General features: G+C 46.7%; 2 protein-coding genes across 3 annotated transcripts in view; one reads left to right on the forward strand and one right to left on the reverse strand.

The window, feature by feature from the left end:
- Positions 1–18,831, reverse strand: part of LOC144106368 (phosducin-like protein) — a 116,924-nt gene that overhangs the window by 17,597 nt on the left and 80,496 nt on the right. For both annotated transcript variants that reach the window (XM_077639147.1, XM_077639148.1), the window contains exon 6: positions 16,768–16,892. In XM_077639147.1, the coding sequence (XP_077495273.1) occupies positions 16,768–16,892 (125 nt within the window). The remainder of the gene's footprint in view (positions 1–16,767; positions 16,893–18,831) is intronic.
- LOC144107324 (uncharacterized) lies at positions 9,775–16,033 on the forward strand. Its single transcript, XM_077640312.1, has 3 exons — positions 9,775–11,076; positions 13,114–13,235; positions 14,556–16,033. Exons 1-3 carry the CDS (start codon positions 10,053–10,055, stop codon positions 14,616–14,618), a joined length of 1,209 nt encoding a protein of 402 aa, XP_077496438.1. The 5' UTR covers positions 9,775–10,052; the 3' UTR covers positions 14,619–16,033.

Below are 18,831 nucleotides of genomic sequence, written 5' to 3' on the forward strand. Positions count from 1 at the left end.
TCTTCAAAATACGACTACAAAATCAGTATCAGCAGTATAAAATCATCACTGGATCTCCCCTCATTGGTCTTTCGCTACAAGATATCATGACTATGCCTCTTTCCTAAGATATTCCATCATTTCACGCATCTGTGCCAATCTTTTCTTCACCCACCAGCACGTTCATCTCTACGCTTATTCAATAGCTTAAGTATACAGCACCTGCATGGACCAACATCTGCTTTTAATAAATCAGAAGAGCAAGGTTCCAGGCTAGTTTGTACTGCATTGTACTCAAACATACAATGAGGGCAATTAGGACAACGAGTACAATCAGTAACATCAAATGAGAACAAAAAAGTTACAAAAAAATTCATTTGAACAGACAAAGGGAATTACAAAAGAGTTGCTTAAGCACATCAAATTAAGGGTGAGAAAAGAAATATAGACAAATTTATTGTTCAAAGACAGACAGTAACCGCTCTTTGAATTTGACAGGGTCACTTTCCATGACAGTAGGATCTGGCAATTCGTTCCATTCCTGTATTGCAATTGGAGAAATGATTTATTAAATTGTACTTAAAAAAAGCGCAATGACACGTGGACAACACGAAGAAACGACACACACGAGCACTGACTCACAACTGAATTTTTATTTTCAAGGAAAGATGCTTAAATAGAAGACATGAGAGGGTGGGTAACAGGGCTGCTGCACCGATAACTGGCAATCAGTGTGGTCGCCTCACAACATTTCAAAAACAGGAACAAATGAAATAAGCGATAAAGAGAAGGTGTAAAGAACCGCAAAAAGGTGGTCAGGTGACAATAACAAAAACAAAACCAATGAAAAATTAAGCAAAAGGGCGGAGAATGCGTTAAAACCATGAGGGACACAGAGGGATACAAGTGAACACATAAAAAAATGAAGAAGGTAAAAGCTTTAAAAACGTGGCCAAAAAGGGGGAGTTAAAAGCGTTAAGATCTTGTAAGGCGCTGCGGAGGATAAAATAAGATAAAGGCAATACCAACAAGGGATCACTGAATCATTCAGCTGTATGTGGCACAAAAGAAACCTTAGGTGTTCATCAAGCCACCCAGAAAATTCAGCTCTTTTTCTGACAAGGAGAGGGATGAAGTGCTCACGCATTGTTCACCAGCATAATGAATTTGGAGGGCTTTGACGATTTCCCTCGTCAACCACTATCGGCCCAGGACGAGATAGGTTGACGAGGGAAATCGTCGAAGCCCTCCAAATTCATTATGCTGGTGAACAATGCGTCTACAAGCGTCTATAAGCGTCTATACGGTCTATAAGCGTATGTGACAAAAGCGAGAACGCGGTCCCAGTTACAATAGTCGGAAGCAACATACATGGCCAGCATGTCGCCGAGGGTGTGGTTAAAACGCTCAACCATGCCATTTGTCTGGGGATGGTAGGAGGAGCTGGTGCAGTGAACGATGTTGCATTCCTGAAGGAAAGCATCTACAACTTCAGAGAGGAAGGCCGGACCTCTATCACTGAGCAGCTCTTTGGGCACACCATGGCGAAGAATGATGGGATAGAGAATGAAGGATGCTATGTCATGGGCTGTAGCGGATGGTAAAAGCGACGTTTCAGCGTAGCTTGTAAGGTGGTCGATAGCAACGATGATCCAGCGGTTCCCGGTTGATGTGCTGGGGAGAGGGCCGTAGAGGCCAATGCCAACATGCTCGAAGGGCTGCGCTGGTCGAGGCAGCAGCTCCATAGGAGCGGCGAGTCGGTGAGGTGGATGTTTTCGTCGCTGGCATGCGGTGCAGGACTGAACGAACTGGCGGACATAATGGGCCCTCCCATGCCAGTAGTACTGGGGATCATCATGGTAGGAAGAGCAAATGAAGGAGCGCAGATGTGTCAGAATGACGAGAAGCCACTTGCGACCATCAGGGAGGTAGTTACGGCGGTAAAGAAGAAGAGCACGGGAAGGAAGTCGAGACAATTGGCCAGATAAGAGATCTAAGAGGCAAGTGATCCATGGGTCTTTACGTTGTTCAGAAGCCATATCAGCAGACTCAAACGTCAAAGAAGGCAGGGCGGATATACAAGACACTGCCTCAGATGGTACAGGGGAACGTGAGAGGGCATCAGCATTGGCATGTTTGTGGCCGGAACGATATATAACGCGAATGTCGTACTCTTGGAGTCGCAGAGCCCAGCGCGCCAGTCGACCAGAGGGATCTTTCAAAGAGGACAACCAGCAGAGGGCGTGGTGATCGGTGATATCAAAAGGGTGCCCGTACAGGTAGAGGTGAAATTTGAAGATCGCCCAAAAGATGGCTAAACACTACACTACTTCTCGGTGACAGAATAGTTGGCTTCAGCTTTTGTGAGTGTCCGGCTAGCGCGAGCGACAACATATTTGTCAAAGCCTTGCTTGCGCTGAGCGAATGCTGCACCGAGGCCGGCGCCACTGGCATCGTGTGGAGTTCCGTCGGAGAGTAAGGGTTGAAGTGACGCAGAATTGGTGGAGTGGTCAGGAGGCAACGGAGTGTCGTAAACGCTTCATCACAGGCTGGCGACCAGGCCGAAAGGTCATGGCTGGAAAGGAGCTTGGTCAGGGGGTCGACGATAGTGGCGAAATTGCGAACAAAGCGGCGGAAGTAGGAGCCGAGGCCGACGAAGCTGCGGAGGTCTTTTACAGAAGTGGGCTTCGGAAGTTCAGCCGCAGCTCGTAACTTGGTCGGGTCCGGGAGAACGCCATCCTTCGACACGACAGGTCTGAAAATAGTGAGCTGACGAGCTCCGAAGCGGCACTTTTTCAAATTGAGTTGGAGGCCAGCGTCGGCCAGGCAGCGAAGAATAGTCTCAAGGCGCTGGAGGTGAGACGAAAAGTCCGGGGAAAAGATCACAATGTCGTCTAGGTAACAAAGGCATGTGTGCCATTTGAGCCCTCGGAGTATGTTGTCCAACATGTGCTCGAATGTGGCGGGTGCATTGCAGAGGCCGAAGGGCATGACATTAAATTCATAGAGCCCATTGGGTGTGACGAATGCAGTTTATGGGCGATCGGTCTCCGCCATCGGCACCTGCCAATAACCGGAGCGCAAGTCCAATGAAGAAAAGAACTCAGCGCCCTGCAGGCAGTCGAGGGCATCATCGATACGGGGGAGAGAGTAAACGTCCTTACATGTAATCTTGTTCAAACGATGGTAGTCCATGCAGAACCAGATGGAACCATCTTTTTTCTTGACCAGGACCACTGGCGATGCCCACGGGCTGTGCGACGGCTGTATCACATGGCGCTTGAGCATGTCGGTCACCTGCTCGTCAATGAGGCGGCGCTCAGCGGCTGACATGCGGTACGGACGTTGGCGCAAAGGAGCGTGGGTTCCAGTGTCCATACAGTGGGTAACGGTGGTGGTTCGGCCCAAGGAAGATTGCTGGTAGTAAACGAAGTTTGAAAACGGTGCAGAACAGCGACAAGCTGGTCTCGCTGGGTAGACGTTAGGGCGGCGTTGATGGAACGGTGAAAAATATCGACAGAAGACTGATTGGTGATGGGAACAGGCGTAATGGCGCTGACGTGAAGGCCGGCCGTGCTATCGACGAGGGGGTATGCTGAGGGGAATAGAGAAAGGCAACACTACAAAGCGATTGGCCGCAGAGTAAAGTGGTAGGGCAGGAGAACGGGTTGGCCACATAAATAGCGCTGGAGCCACAAACAATTGTCAGCACGGCATGAGGCAGCAAAACAGACTTTTGGTCAGCGCATCGTAATGAGGGGTATAAGTGACAGCTGCATCTGAGAGAGCAGCATAAGAAAGAGGCACCAGCACTGAAGAGAAAGGCGGAACGTCTGTGTCCTCTGAGATGGCCACAATAGTGGCAGCAGCACCGGGTACGTCCAAAGGAGCGTCACTGTAGGGCGACTTGTCAAGCTGAGCTAAGCACGGGCGCAGTCAAAAACAGCGTGATGTGAGGAGAGGAAGTCCTAACCAAGGATAACATCGTGAGAGGAGCGGGCGAGGACGATGAACTCGATTGTGTAGGGAACGTTCTCGATGAGCAGGCGGGCGGTGCAGGCAGCTAACGGTCGAATGTCCTGAGCACTGGCTGTGCGGAGAGAAACAGCAGGAAGGGGTGTCGTCACTTTTTTGAGTCTGTGACAGAGGGTGTGACTGAGAACGGAAACGGCCGGGCCAGTGTCAACAAGTGCTTCGACGGTGGCTCCCTCAACGAACACGGTAATAATATTGGCAGGCACAGAAACAGGTCTTGAGTGAGTCGCTGGTGACGCAGTTCTTGCCTGCAGAACTGCGGCCGTTAGTTTCCCGTGTGGACGGCGGGTTGGCGGCGGAGCATCGGAGAACGGGAACGACGGCCAGGAGACGGCGAGCGGTGGCAGCGGGGATGGTAACTAGGAGAAGAATCCGGGGGCGGCTCCTGTGACGCAGGCGAGGACGACGGCGGAAGGTCGTATATCTGCTCACGCCTATAATCGTAGGGACGGTGGTCACGACTGCGACACAAACGAGCCACGTGACCTGCGACGCCACAGGCGTAGCAAATAGAGCAGTTGTCTTGTGTGCTCCAGGGGTTGAGTGGCTGCGGCTGTGATTGGGGGCGGGCAACCGGACGGTAAGGTGGGGTTGCAGGTCGCTGGGGTTCTAACTGCCGGGTAGGCGGCCTGTAGACAGGGGCAGCAGGTGAGGGCCGCGACCGCACCACGACATCGGCATACGTCAGAGGAGCCGCGATCAGGAGTGGCTGAGGAGGAGGTGGCAGGACTTCAGCGACCTGCTCCTCGATAACACGCTGTAGGTTGGGAGTGAGCGACGGCGCAGGCGGGCAGCTAGTCAAAGATAGCTGGCGCGCGACTTCCTCACGTATAAACTGCTGGATGCGCTGGAGGAGCGACTGTTGGTCCAGAGCACCGTCCCCTGAGAGAGCCAAGCTGGAAAAAATGACCTCTTGAAAGCCTGCCCGCTGGGTAGAAAGGCGCTGTTTGCGCAGCTCATCGAAGCTTTGGCAGTAGGCGATGGCACCGGAGATAGTTTGTTGATCTTTGGTGACGAGCATCTCGAAGGCATCATCCTCAATGCCTTTCATAATATGTCTCATCTTGTTGGCCTCGCTCATAGAAGGGTTGACACGCTTGCAGAGGTCGACGACATCTCCTAGATAACTGGCGAATTTTTCACTGGTTTGCTGGGCCCGACTTCGCAAGCGTTGCTCGGTGCGAAGCTTTCGCACTGCGGGATGGCCAAGGCCTTCTGTCAGACTGGCTTTTAGAGCTGTCCAGCTTGAGATGTCAGCCTCGTGGTTTCGAAACCAGAGATTGGCTGCGTCGCTCAAATAAAAGATAACGTTGGTGAGCTTGACGCTATCGTCCCACTTATTGTATGCGCTTACGCATTCATAGGAGGCCAACCAATCCTCCACATCCGTGTCATCTGTGTCGCAGAAAATGGCCGCTGAAGATGGCCGGGTCATGCTGCCGCGTGGCGCCGGAATAGATGACTGCCGATGGAAACGGTGAAGCTCAGGCATCGCAGAGGCGGTAGGTAATGCGTGGGTCGAAGCTACAGGGCAAGGGAATCGTTGGCACCTCCACCACTTGTAATAAGGAACGTCTTGCAAAGCACAGCATCGCAAACAATCAGCGGTCCAGTCCAGGCACAGACCAGAGGCAGCGATCAGTCCAGAGCACACACCGAGGGATGGAGTGTTCGGCGCTTCTCGTCGTCGTCTTCGTTAAGCGCCAGCCTCTGAAAATTCCAAAGCTGAAGGCCAGTCTTACACCTTCTTCATTTTTTATGTATTCAGTTGTATATTCCCCTCTGTGTCCCTCATGGTTTTAACGCATTCTTTGCCCTTTTGCGTAATTTTTCATTGGTTTTGTTTTTGCTATTGTCACCTGACCACCTTTTCGCGGCTCGTCATTTCATCGCTTATTTCGGTTGTTCCAGTTTTTGAAATCTTGTGACACGACCACACTGATTGGCGGTTATCGGTGCAGCAGCCCTGTTACCCACCCTCTCATGTCTTCAATTTAAGCACCTTTCCTTCAATATAAAAATTCAGTTGTGAGTCAGCGCTCATGTGTGTCGTTTCTTCGTGTTGTCAGCATTTCACGCGCTGTTTTTAAGTACAATTTAATAAATCATTTCCACCAATTGTAATACAGGAATGAAATGAATTGCAAGATCCTACTGTCAAGGAAAGTGACCCTGTCAAATTCAAAGAGCGGTTACTGTCTGTCTTTGAACAATAAATTTGTCTATATTTCTTTTCTCACCCTTAATTTGACGTGCTTAAGCAACTCTTTTGTAATTCCCTTTGTCTATTCGAATGAATTTTTTTTGTAACTGTTTTGTGTTCTCATTTGATGTTACTGATTGTACTCGTTGTCCTAATTGCCCTCATTGTATGTTTATATATATCTGTTTTACTAGATTTGTTTTTCTGTTTTGTTTCAACCTCTCTGGCTTTCTTCTTGTATTGTCCTATGTACGTTGCCCCCCCCCCCCCCCCCCTCCTTATGTAGTACCCTGTGAAGGGTCCTTAAGGGCACAATAAATGATGATGATGATAGCTAAAGTGAGAGTGCAGTCCCATTTTGCCTTCCCAAACAACTGCGTTTTTTTTTTTTTCATTTACAATAAAGACATGTTTAAGAACTACCGGAGGCACTTAAGGAACTTACATGTGAGTAATGCGAGAGCATTACAATTCTATTCGAACTCCATTCTAATTCTACTCCAATTACAATCCAACACTACTCTACTCTATTCCTTCATAGTTGGCACAGTTGTAGGTACTAACTAACATTTCTTATTTTCCCACCTTTGATGATGTGGCACCGTTTCAACCAATCACGAGTTTTGTAGTGCCGGCACTTCTTGAGCAACGCCGGGTTTTCGTGTCGATAAGCCATTAACAAAGAGACGACGACATACTTCCCGCGCGAATGTTATGGTGCCTTGGCACACGCGCAGTCTAAGACATCTGAGAGGAACGGACCAGTAACAGTGTAATCTCAAGGGCTATTAATGACGACAAAACGGCGCTCTTTGAGATGGCTTAACCACCATGCTGGTGGGCTAAGAGGAGAAGCCAACTTTTCGAAAACCTTTTAAAGGGATACGGCATCAAATTTTGGGCAGTCCAATTTTCTACTGGAATGAAAGCTGGAGTTCCTAAGATGACTGAAATCGCATCGTTTGTTTGCACGAAGCCAGTGGAAAGCCCCTTTTTCCCTCATTGTTTCCTTGAACTGGTACACCTGGCGGCGGCGCCCCGAACTACTGCTTCTGGGAAGCTGTGACGTCAGGCGTCTCCCTGTCTCCGTGCCCAGCCGCTTTGGCGTCATGGCGTGCGCCTGCTGCACCACGTAGGGGACGCGCTTGCGAGTGCTGCCGATTGTGTCCGGAGTCCTATGAGCTCGAATTTGATCCACACAGCTGCCAGACTAGCGAAGGGTGCCAAAGTATTATTCCGCTAAAGGTTTTAACAGTAGTGCGGCGGGGGAAGAGACATGCCATGTCATGCCTTCCCAAAGGATGCTAAGCTCTAAAGAATGGATCCGTGCAGCGCCTTTGTGACAAACCTTCTGGGTCCTAATTTTTATCACGACAATTTAATCGACAGCGACTAAGATATAAATCTTTCTCTGTTACGAACCCACATGACTGAAATGACATTGCCTCAAACCTGACCCATTTCTGCACATAATGTCACGTATATTTGTGAGGGAGACATTACTGAAGCCCTAGAGCCAGGCAGTTGGAAGCGGTTGTTGTTGTCCTCAATATAGTGGTAATGGAAAATGGCAACCGATAAGCAATAGTGCAAGCGCTACATCATTGTCTTCCAAGTCAGCTGTGCACCGCCCCACAATACAAGGTGGCAATATTCCATAGAAATCGCAAGACTGAAAGCATTACAGCCGTGCTTTAGCGAAAAGGGGACCTAAACTACATGAAAATTACAGGTAACTTATAAAGAGCACAAAGTTTACTGCAAAAAATGTGCACTCCATAAACATGTTAGTGCATGTAATTACAGAGGATAGCCAAAAACGCAGCAGCATTTGTTACATGTGTATTTTCCTTGTCAAGAGGCAGTTCGGAAGTATTTTCACTAGTTCCAGTTTTTTCACTAATTCAAACAACCTCCGATGGAAAAATCGTCTCGGATACAATGAGGAACAGAAATACACATTATAAACACGCTCATCTCCCTTATTTCGAACTTGCAGCATTCACTAAACATTCACCGAACAAAATGCCCGCAGGCAATATATGCTTATGCTTGAACGGGTAAAAAATAAATATATTGTGTAAGAGTGCTTTCATGCAAGCATGTGCAAATATAAGAAGAAATAAGGGAGAACTACTTCGCTCATGCCCGAGACCATCAGAAAGCAACAACATTGACAATTTACGAACAGGTCAATGCCACGAGAATCACGCGCCAGATGCCGTTCGTGCCAGTTACGCAAGCTTGTCTAGCAGCGTGTTAACAGTGCTCCAGTCACAAAGCTGCGTGCTGCATACTTTTTCACTACGCAGAGCACTCACTCCGCTGTTCGCACTGCCTACATGATGTATAAGTCATATTTCAAATTCCCCCGCCCTATTACGGCACCGCGGCTTTCTCTTGGTGTGGCTGGAGCAATAAATGAAGGTGATGCCCTGATTTCCCTTCGGCAAAGGAAATGTTGTAATACTTAATTCAGAAGAACTTGTCTGGGTGATATCAAATTGGATTATAATATGCACAGCTACCACTATGGGGAGAGCGCCTGGGCAAAATGTCATCCGCCAGGCTCGTTTTCCTCGTCGTCGCTCGATGAGGCTGCGGGGTCATAGTCATTTCGATATCTGAATGATATAATCGTTACTACTACTGGCACTTTTCAGGCTGTAACTATCGATCTGTTTCATGTTTGCATGCTGCCAACTCTGAACTTTCAGGCGCGGCAGCTAAACCGATGTCGGCATGGTGCGACGGGAGCAGGCCGCCACGAGACGTATGACGTCACGCACGCCTCCTGCCTGGGCGGGCGGAAAATGGCACGCGTGCAAAAAACCTAATAACGCCATCCGCGCAAAAAGAAATGAAACAAAGACAAACTTTAGGTAATTGCAACTTCTGAATCCAATTTCAGAGATTTTACAGAAAGTCACAATTTAATGCAGTAACTTTTTAAGGGCAATGGCAAAGTGCGAGACGCGCGGGGGAAGAAACTAAGAAAAAGTTGTCTAAACCCGGATGCAACTTTAGTCTGCAGTAACACTCCACCCACACTCATGACAAGAAAACAACAGTTCAGTGTTGAAGCTCTGCTAGTTGCCTAAACAAATAAACATGATAGTTTTGATGCTTTTGATTTATCTAATGGATTGAAACGTTAACATGTTGACTTCAATTACTGCTGTGACTGACTCCCTTAGGGCTGCTGACTGCTGTTGCATCTTATTCTACCAGCAATGGTGCACAGTACTCATAAGTGCCAAACCTCAGCACACGAGCACCCTTTATAAAGTGGTCAAGGCAAGACCAACACCAAGCTACAAGAAGAAAAAGCACTTTATTTGTGAACCAGGACAGCAAAACTAAAGAAAGAACACGAAACACACTCAGGCTCCTTTTTTTTGCTGTTAGGACATTTGTGAGAAACGATTACAGGACATATCTCCAGCAAAAGAGGAGTAAGAAGCTAAAAGAAAGGTAGTCAAGTCTGAATTGATCTTGCTCAAGAGACTGACTGTCCTTCCTTCCGGCTCGGTGTCTGCCCTGTATATAAGAGTAGATCAATAGCCCTGTCACACTAGGAAATTTCATGACGGAAGCCAACAGCCATTGAAACCAAGGAGCATAGGGGATTTTTTTTTTAATTTGTAGTTTTAATCAATGGGAGATTAATAAAAGCAGAAGAAAAAAACAACCACATGCCACCGGTGGGATTTGAACCCAAGACCCAAGGCCCAAAAAGAAGTGTTAATGAAGTACTCTACCAACTGAGCTACGATGAAGGCTGTCCAATCTTCTGCTTTTAGGCGTGACCAAACCTTTCATCAGTGTCACCCTCATGCATAGCGGCGAACGTAGTGTGTCCTGTATTACAGCGAGCGCCATGCAGGAACATGGTCAAACGGTGAGTGCGGAAGCTGTGCAAGAACCCTCTTATGCTACCTATAGCATCAAGGCTGCCAGTGGGCTCGGCAGCACGCCAGCGATGGCCCGTGCTAACGTTCTACGCTTCTTGGTGCAGTTCCTCGGACTCTCGAGCTCGCAGCTGCTAGAGTGTTCGAGCCCCCGAGTCCCGTACCTAGCATCCGTCGTACACTCCAGTCCAGACGCAACACTCCTGCTTTCCGGACTTCACACGGTTGAGCCTTTCTCGGCTACGAATGGCCAGCCCATCGACAACGCATCCCGTTCCGCGCAATTTCTACACGGCCAAGGACCATATCTTCAAGCATCATGGCTTTCCCTGAGCCGCCTGAACGCCGGAACCGCCCCTGTACATCCTGCGCATGCGTGGACTTGTGCTAAAAAGGCAGCTCGGAGCGGCGCGCCCTTCAGTGGGCTCGGCAGCACGCCAGCGATGGCCCGTGCTAACGTTCTACGCTTCTTGGTGCAGTTCCTCGGACTCTCGAGCTCGCAGCTGCTGGAGTGTTCGAGCCCCCGGGTCCCGTACCTAGAATCCGTCGTCAACTCCAGTCCAGACGCAACACTCCTGCTTTCCGGACTTCACACGGTTGAGCCTTTCTCGGCTACGAATGGCCAGCCCATCGACAACGCATCCCGGTCCGCGCAATTTCTACACGGCCAAGGACCATATCTTCAAGCATCATGGCTTTCCCTGAGCCGCCTGAACACCGGAACCGCCCCTGTACATCCTGCGCATGCGTGGACTTGTGCTAAAAAGGCAGCTCGGAGCGGCGCGCCCTTCAGTGGGCTCGGCAGCACGCCAGCGATGGCCCGTGCTAACGTTCTACGCTTCTTGGTGCAGGTAATGAAACCTTATTGCCTTTACGCTAAGCCAAGTAGCTACCGTGCACTCTTGGTGCTGCCGAGCCCACGGCGTTTCCGGTCCATCATGTATGACTGTGCGCATATGTTGTTAAAACTTCTTTTAGTAGCTGGTGATATAGAATCTAACCCCGGCCCTAACAAAGAGATTCTTGATGCTTTGAAGGAAATTCAAACTGGGCAGACAGCAATGCTAGTGCAGCTAAAGTCGATTGAAATGAAACTAGTTGATCATGATAAAACGTTTTGCGAGATTAAGACGCGACTAGATAAAATTGAGACAGCATGTGTTGGTATTGATGACATGCAGACTGAATTGAAAGAACTGCATGGAATCAGCACTGAGAACACGGCGCAGATAAATGCTCTGTCTGCCCGGGTAAATGATGCAGAAAATCGGTCCAGACGAAACAACCTTGTTTTCTACAGCCTTAAAGATAAAGATAAAGAAACATGGTCAGATTCTGAAAATATCATCATTGCACACATTAATCAGTATTTAGACATCCAGTTAGAGCCACGCGACATTGAGCGTGCACATCGCCTTGGGACTTTCCAAACTGGTAGGTGCAGACCTATAATTGTGAGATTTGCTCACTTTAAAGACAAAGAGCAAGTTCTGTCTTCCGCTCGGAAATTCAAAGACACAGGATATGCGGTTGCTCAAGATCTTTCTCCCAGCACGCGCCTTGCCCAGAAACACCTCATCGAATTTGGAAAGGCTCGAAAACTGAAATACAAGTTGCGAAATGAAAAGCTTGTCACAAGTGAAAAAACGTACCATTTCGACCATGTTTCTAACCATGTCGTTGAGGACAGCTTGTAGCTACCATTAAAACCAAATTGTGAACCCTGTTCGCCGAATCGTCACCCTTTATCATTTCTGCTTGCTAACATTCGAAGTGTTGTTCCCAAGCGCGATTCATTGTGCAGTTTAATAGGTTCATCTTCATGCGATATCTTACTACTAACTGAAACATGGCTTAACACATCAGTTCACGATTCTGAGATTCTTCCATTTCTCCCAGATTTTGAGATATTCCGGAAGGATAGACCCAATAATTCGCGCGGTGGGGGTGTGTTGCTCGCCACTAAACGGGATCTGCATTGTTCATTTGTTAACCTCCCTTCACAACTGGAAATGATTTGGCTTCGATGCACTACTACACATCCGCCCATCCTCATTGGTATTTGTTACCGCTCTCCTAATGCTGACAGTTCTTTCACCCCCTTATTTCATGATGCCTTAAATGTGTTAAGTAAAACATATCCACTTAGCCCTATCCTTCTCTTCGGTGATTTTAATTTTCCCACAATAGATTGGTCTAATCCCGCGGCTACATTATTGAAAAGCAGCCCGGCTAGCTATTTCTTAAACACGTGTATGACTTTTGGCTTAACTCAACTCGTCACTGATCCCACACGCGTTACTGACCACTCGTCCAACGTTCTAGATCTCGTATTAACAACGCATCCTGATAATTTTACTCCTATCACCTTGTTGCGCGGTCTCAGCGATCATTTGACGATACATACTTCTTTTTATTGCAACGTACTAAAGAAACAAAAAAAATAAAAAACACTTACGCTTTATGATAAAGGAGACTATGCCAGCATGAACCGTGAATTATCAGATTACTTCGACACCTTCGCTGCTAACTTTCCACTACATTCTCTCGAGTCAAACTGGTTACTTTTCAAAACAGAGATGCATCGGCTTATTAGTCTTTACATTCCAACCATTACTATATCAGAAGAATAACATCACCATGGTTTAATGTATCACTCAAACGACTCAATAATAAGAAAAAACGCCTGTTCCGGTCGGCCAAGCTGTCTAACTCTTCTTCCACATGGCAGAAGTATCATGCTGTCGCAAAAGAATACGACAAGTTAACCGCTCAGACTAAACGGGAGTTTTTTTTCTTCTACTTTACCATCTATGCTGCAGACTAACCCAAAACGATTTTGGAAAACCATTAGCCCTAATCAATGTAATGAGATTTCACTTAACAGTAGCTCTGGACCTCCTATTCCCGACACTGAGGTTGCATATGTTCTTAACACAGCATTCAGTTCGGTCTTTACTAATGAACCCCTTGACAATCTTCCAGATCCACCATATTTTACGCACCCGCTCATGCAAAATATCACATTTCATCCCGTCGGCATAGTCAAGGTAATTGAGTCACTGAAGAACTCGTCATCTACTGGAGTGGACGGTATCAACGCCAAAGTGCTAAAAAATACTAAACATACGTGTAGCCTGTTCTTATCGCTCATATTCCAGGAATCCCTGAACACCGGTTCAATTCCACGTGACTGGCAGGTGGGCAAGGTCATCCCAGTCTTCAAGAAAGAGACCGATCATCGCCGAGTAACTACCGCCCGATTTCCATAACAAGCGTTTCTTGTAAAATAATGGAGCATGTTTTATACTCGCATATTGCTACCTTCCTATCGTCCGTTCATTTTTTTCACTCAAGCCAGCATGGTTTTCGCAAGAATCATTCCTGTGACACCCAACTGGCACTCTTCCTGCACGACTTACATTTAAACCTTGATCGTAATATCCCGACTGATGCAGTGTTTTTAGACTTCGAAAAAGCGTTCGATAAGGTTCCCCATGGTCGTCTCTTACTAAAGTTATCGCGCCTTAATATTCATCCATGTGTTCTGAACTGGATTCGAGGGTTTTTATCTAACCGTCAGCAGTTCGTATATGCCAATTCACACTCTTCATCCTTAACACCTGTGCTCTCAGGCGTACCTCAAGGAACGGTACTCGGGCCCCTCCTTTTCTTGATATATATTAATGACCTACCGTGTAACATTTCTTCTCATATCCGACTCTTTGCCGATGACTGTGTCGTTTACCGAAGCATTACTAACTCCACCGCCCATCTCGCATTACAAACTGACCTTATTCGCATACAGGACTGGTGTAAAACATGGCTCATGTCATTAAATATTTCTAAAACCGTGTTAATGTCCATTCACCGTCGTCGTAATTACGTAGCGCCTAATTATAATATTAATAACCTGCAGATTGGAACATCCGAATCATTCAAATATCTTGGTGTGCATATCTCGCGTGACCTAACTTGGACCTGTCATATTAATCACATAATAAATTCTGCTAATTGTGCTCTAGGTTATTTACGCTGTAACCTTTCACTCGCTCCTCCCCCTATTAAACAGCTTGCTTTTCAAACCTTTGTGCGTCCCAAGCTTGAGTATGCTAACGCTATTTTTGATCCGCACCACGTTAATCTTACTAACCCCCTCGAATTGGTTCAGAACCGCGCAACACGATTCATTCTATCAAATTATTCCTACCACTCAAGCATCTCAGCACTAAAAGCTCGAATCAACTTGCCCCCCCTAGCCTCGCGCCGTAAGATAGCACGTCTTAACCTTTTTCATAAATTTTTCCATTCTTTGCCTCTTGATAACCCCTACATAAAAAGAGCCCACCGCATCGCCCGGTTCAGCCACAGTAACGCAGTGTATCCCCTACAAGCCCATACTGTAACATTTCAGCAGTCATTTTTTCAGCGTACTGCACGAGACTGGAATGACCTGCCCACCGAAGTTGCCATTATCATCAACCCACTAGAATTCAAGCGGAGCGTCGCCAACCTTTCATCTTAACATTTTTTACCATTGTTTGCCAGATACCGTCCACTCCCTCATGTAATGTCTCAACCGAGACCTTTGAGGAAATAAATAAATAAAATAAATTTGAGGCCCTCGCTAGACTATCAAGTAGGGGTGTGCGAATATTCAAAATTTCGAATACGAATCGAATATGTTTCATATTCGGTTCATATTCGTATTCGAGAAATGATATTCGTGAATTTCCGAATATTCGAAAATTCCCGAATACTCGGCAGCGATCGTATACCGCGCCGACTTTCGTAAATTTGATTGTTGAAAAAGCGCAATATCTGGTCAAATTATCTGAATATAGAGTTTAAAGTTCCAGGAAAACAATATAAAGGCCCTGTTCTCTTTCTTCTCCATCGTTTATCGCGTGGACCGATCGCATTCCGATGCCGCTAGGCTTGACCTTGTGCGCAATTCCGCAAGTGAGCTTTCCCACATACCACACGTGCTGCGAACGTGGGGGACGACCCGCTTCTAACAATTGCAACGCGAAAGCGCGTTTATTTTTTTATCGTTCCGTAATATGTTATCTAATTAATGCCCACCCCCCATGGCATTCGTTTTGTCACCTTAACTCTGAGCGTGACCACCGCCATCTTGTTTTGGTCAACTACGCTATGCGGGAAAGCCTACTTGCGGAATTTCGCGTGAGGTTCCCGAAGTGGCGAGTCGAGGTGTCACAACAGGAAAAGCGATCCTGCAAAAATCCCGCGTATTGCATGGTGCACTGTAACCCATGCACCTCTTAAGTGGGCCTAACGGCAGGTGTGACAATGTTCGGAGGGTCCCTATCACTAGGTCAAAAAAATAACCTGGCCGCGTAGTTTTGGTTTCTGAGCTTGGCCACTTGCCCGTTGCAATGGCAACTGTCGGCCCGCGCATTCGCCAGTAGTCTAATCTCAGCACCGTGCCGCTTTCACACGCTGACTGACACGTCGCTCGTCATTTCTTTTCCTTTTTTAGAAACAGTCTCGCCATTCCGATGTCAATGCGCGTTCCCATCTCGCTTACGTTCGCGATGTCTTCCAACACGCCGAAGCTCTGTGCTCGTAACAGGATTACAGGTGTTTGCACGATAGAGCCGCCTCATAAGACTACCGCATTTTCGTTGTTTTTTTTTTCGGGGCAGCGGGGCATTTTATATATCGACCTTCAAATAACCTGGGCATTTATGTCGGTTCTTCAACTCCGAATTAATGAGGTTTTACTATCCATCATGTTATTTTTGTTTCCAGACTTGTCATGTTATGGATTGCATTTTGCCTGACCACATTACAGGTTGGATACTGTTATGCAGTTCAATTAAGTAGTATACGTTTTTGCGCACATCGTTTTTTTGTACGGTGCCCAGGCAGTCTGGCTTTATTTATTTCAGATGCAAAGGCCATACACTATTTCGAAAAAATATGAGCAACAATTTTTGCTTGTTTATCTTTTCTGAATTTACCTTTTGTGCTGATCAGATATTCGATATTCAATTCGATATTCGGTCATTTTTTCTTCATGTTCGTATTTGATTCGTATTCGAAAATTTCGATATTCGCACACCCCTACTATTAAGCATACAAGTGAAGGGAAAAGAGCTGCTCATTATGACACGCATGACGGAAGCCAACAGCCACTAAAACCAAGGAGCTCCAGCCGACAGCATGTAGTTGTTTTTCTTCTGCCTTTATTAATCTCCCATTGAAAAAAAAAAACCCATGCCCTATGCTCCTTGGTTTTAGTTTGTTGGCTTCTGTCACGTGTGTCATAACAAGCAGCTCTTTTCCCTTCACTTGTATGCTTAATGAGTTTGGGGAACGCATTCACATTCAATCTCGAACTAAATGTTATTTTGCAGAAAAAAATTGTACTGAAGATACTTAGCACGAAAAAACTATGTCCGAGACCTATCAAAAACAGACATTTTTTTTCCACGATAACGAAAGAGTTAATTGGCAAATTTTTTTTGCTCTCATTGCTATCATTTGTGAATGACATATTTTTACTGCGTGGCAGCAAAAGAGACCGAATAAGATTGGATGCTTCAGATGCCATTAGATTTAAATGACATAATACTATGGCAACAAAAAAGTGGAAAGGGCGCAGATGCTTACTCGACCAGGAAGGACTCGACATCACCGGAGAAGAAGTCCTCACCAAACTCGTCGGTGAGGCGGACAAAGTTCCCAATGAGGTTGCCGTTCTTGTAGACCAGCAGTGCCGGCACCCCCTTGCACTCCTGCGCATACAGATTGAGCAGTGCAACACAAGGCTACCTGCAACGATGCAGAGACTCACTGCAACAGAAATGGGGCACACTTGAGTTGGCCTGCATCAACTGTCCTGCAGGGAACGTGGCGCTTCTGTCAGCTACAAACAGGTCAAGGAATGAAACAGCATCTTGAACTGGCTTTCTTTGATTGTTTTTGCCTATAGGGTTCCAGAATTTTCTTGGGCCACCTTTAGTTGCACCGTAAACTTCAGCCATCCAGCAATCAGTGGACTGCTTTATTTTACCTGGACGAGGACCTTCACTTTATTTTTTTTTGTGTCAATAAGATTCCCATTTTTGGCCTATTTACTCTTGAAATAACTGCGCCTTCTTTGCTTCCCTTTGTTTCCTTAAAGCCAACTGTCATTGTTCGATAGCCTCCCTAATTTCCTTATTCCACCAGCTTCATGGCTTCCTCTTTCCTCTCCAGTGGTTTGCTCCTTTTACTTGTTTTATTTTTGTACTAATGAGTAGCTCTGACTGTAATCCCACTTTTCCAAGAGGCACTTCTCTATTGCTTCCTCTATGCAGGCTAGCATTTCTCTTTTGATCCCATCTGCAGAATAATAAGCTTATGATGACTTCCCGGACTGTACTTCCCCTCTTCGTCTATTTACATTATTGCAAGCTTCCTACAGATTCCCGGCGACATCAGGCAGTAGTCAAAGGTCGTCTCCCTGTTACAGAATTCCCATGTGATTTGTTCCTCACAATGAGCTGCTCTATTTACAATATCTAGGTTGTCCAGCATTAACTTCCCTTTACAATCTGTACATCCATCCAGATCCTCGATGCGGCCATTCATGTTACCAAGCAGAATAATATCGGCGCCATCTTCCAACTGCTTTATGCTGTCATGTAGTGGTGATGAGAGTCCAGGTAGTAAGGAAAAGTGCTTCTAGTAGAACACGTTCTTGGGCAAGTTGGTTCATAGCTTGAGTGGATGAAGCGCACAAAAGACACGGCACATAGGCAAACACGGACACGACACAAAAAAAAAGTGCTTCTAAACGTAAACTGCTTATTGGGCTGACCTGCGCCCATAATGAACTGAGTCACTCAGTGGTTGTCGAACAGAATGTCCGCGGGTGGCAGCTTTCGGCCGGTCTCAATTTAAGACTGATAGAGAACTTTCTAGATACGGTGTGCGAAGTTACTAGAACATTCTGGAACAACGTAGAATTGGCTCCGCCTGGATGCGATCAATCGAGATAAATCTGGTCGCGTCTTGCATCACAAACAAAGCAATGAAGCCGCGTGTCGGCACCATTGAAGAATGAACACTCAAACAGTACAAAGATTAGCAGCATTACTCCCCTCTCAAACAAGCATCGATACGATGCTTTAAAGCAAATAAGGTGACTAGAATCAAGCAAAACAAGACAGTGAACAATAAACACCCAGAAAGAAAACACTGCATCATTTAGCGCGCATAATAGGGTTTTATACAGACTACATGGACAACTTCTGGTCGCATGCGGCACCTCTGGGATGCAGTTATTTCCTCAGGGACGACTTCACAGTCCAGTTCACATAGCCGACGAAGAACCTTGTAGGGGTATGGTATGCAGTTGTCCTCAGTTGGTAGAGCAACTGCTCCGGTGAAGCAGTGGTCCCAGGTTAGAGCCCTGGACCAGGACGAATTTTCTGAAGAAAACTACGAAGTTTCTAAGAAAGCTGTGTAGCTAGCCTTTGTAGCCGTATGGCAATATCGCGAGCTGAAATGTTGTATCCGCCTTCGATTTGCCCATTCTTACCCTCGCATAAAGTTTCAAGAGACAAATAGCCTAAAGGCGATTTCCTGATGAAGCAGTGCTCCGACGTAGTTTGACTGGCTTGGTTTTAGCTTGTCTTGTATTAGAGTGGCTACAGCAGTGTTGGCACCTGTCAGTAGATGGCGTCGTGT

Source organism: Amblyomma americanum, chromosome 10, assembly GCF_052857255.1.
Source record: "Amblyomma americanum isolate KBUSLIRL-KWMA chromosome 10, ASM5285725v1, whole genome shotgun sequence".
In the NCBI taxonomy this organism is placed as follows: domain Eukaryota; kingdom Metazoa; phylum Arthropoda; class Arachnida; order Ixodida; family Ixodidae; genus Amblyomma; species Amblyomma americanum.

What these genes read in the sequence shown, in the direction of transcription:
- LOC144107324 (XM_077640312.1), top strand. Translation starts at nt 10,053, where the DNA reads ATGCATAGCGGCGAACGTAGTGTGTCCTGTATTACAGCGAGCGCCATG. An exon ending in CCGGTCCATCATGTATGACT is followed by an intron (nt 11,077 to 13,113) that starts GTGCGCATATGT and finishes ACAATCTTCCAG; the next exon opens with ATCCACCATATTTTACGCAC. An exon ending in TGGACGGTATCAACGCCAAA is followed by an intron (nt 13,236 to 14,555) that starts GTGCTAAAAAAT and finishes AGTCATTTTTTC; the next exon opens with AGCGTACTGCACGAGACTGG.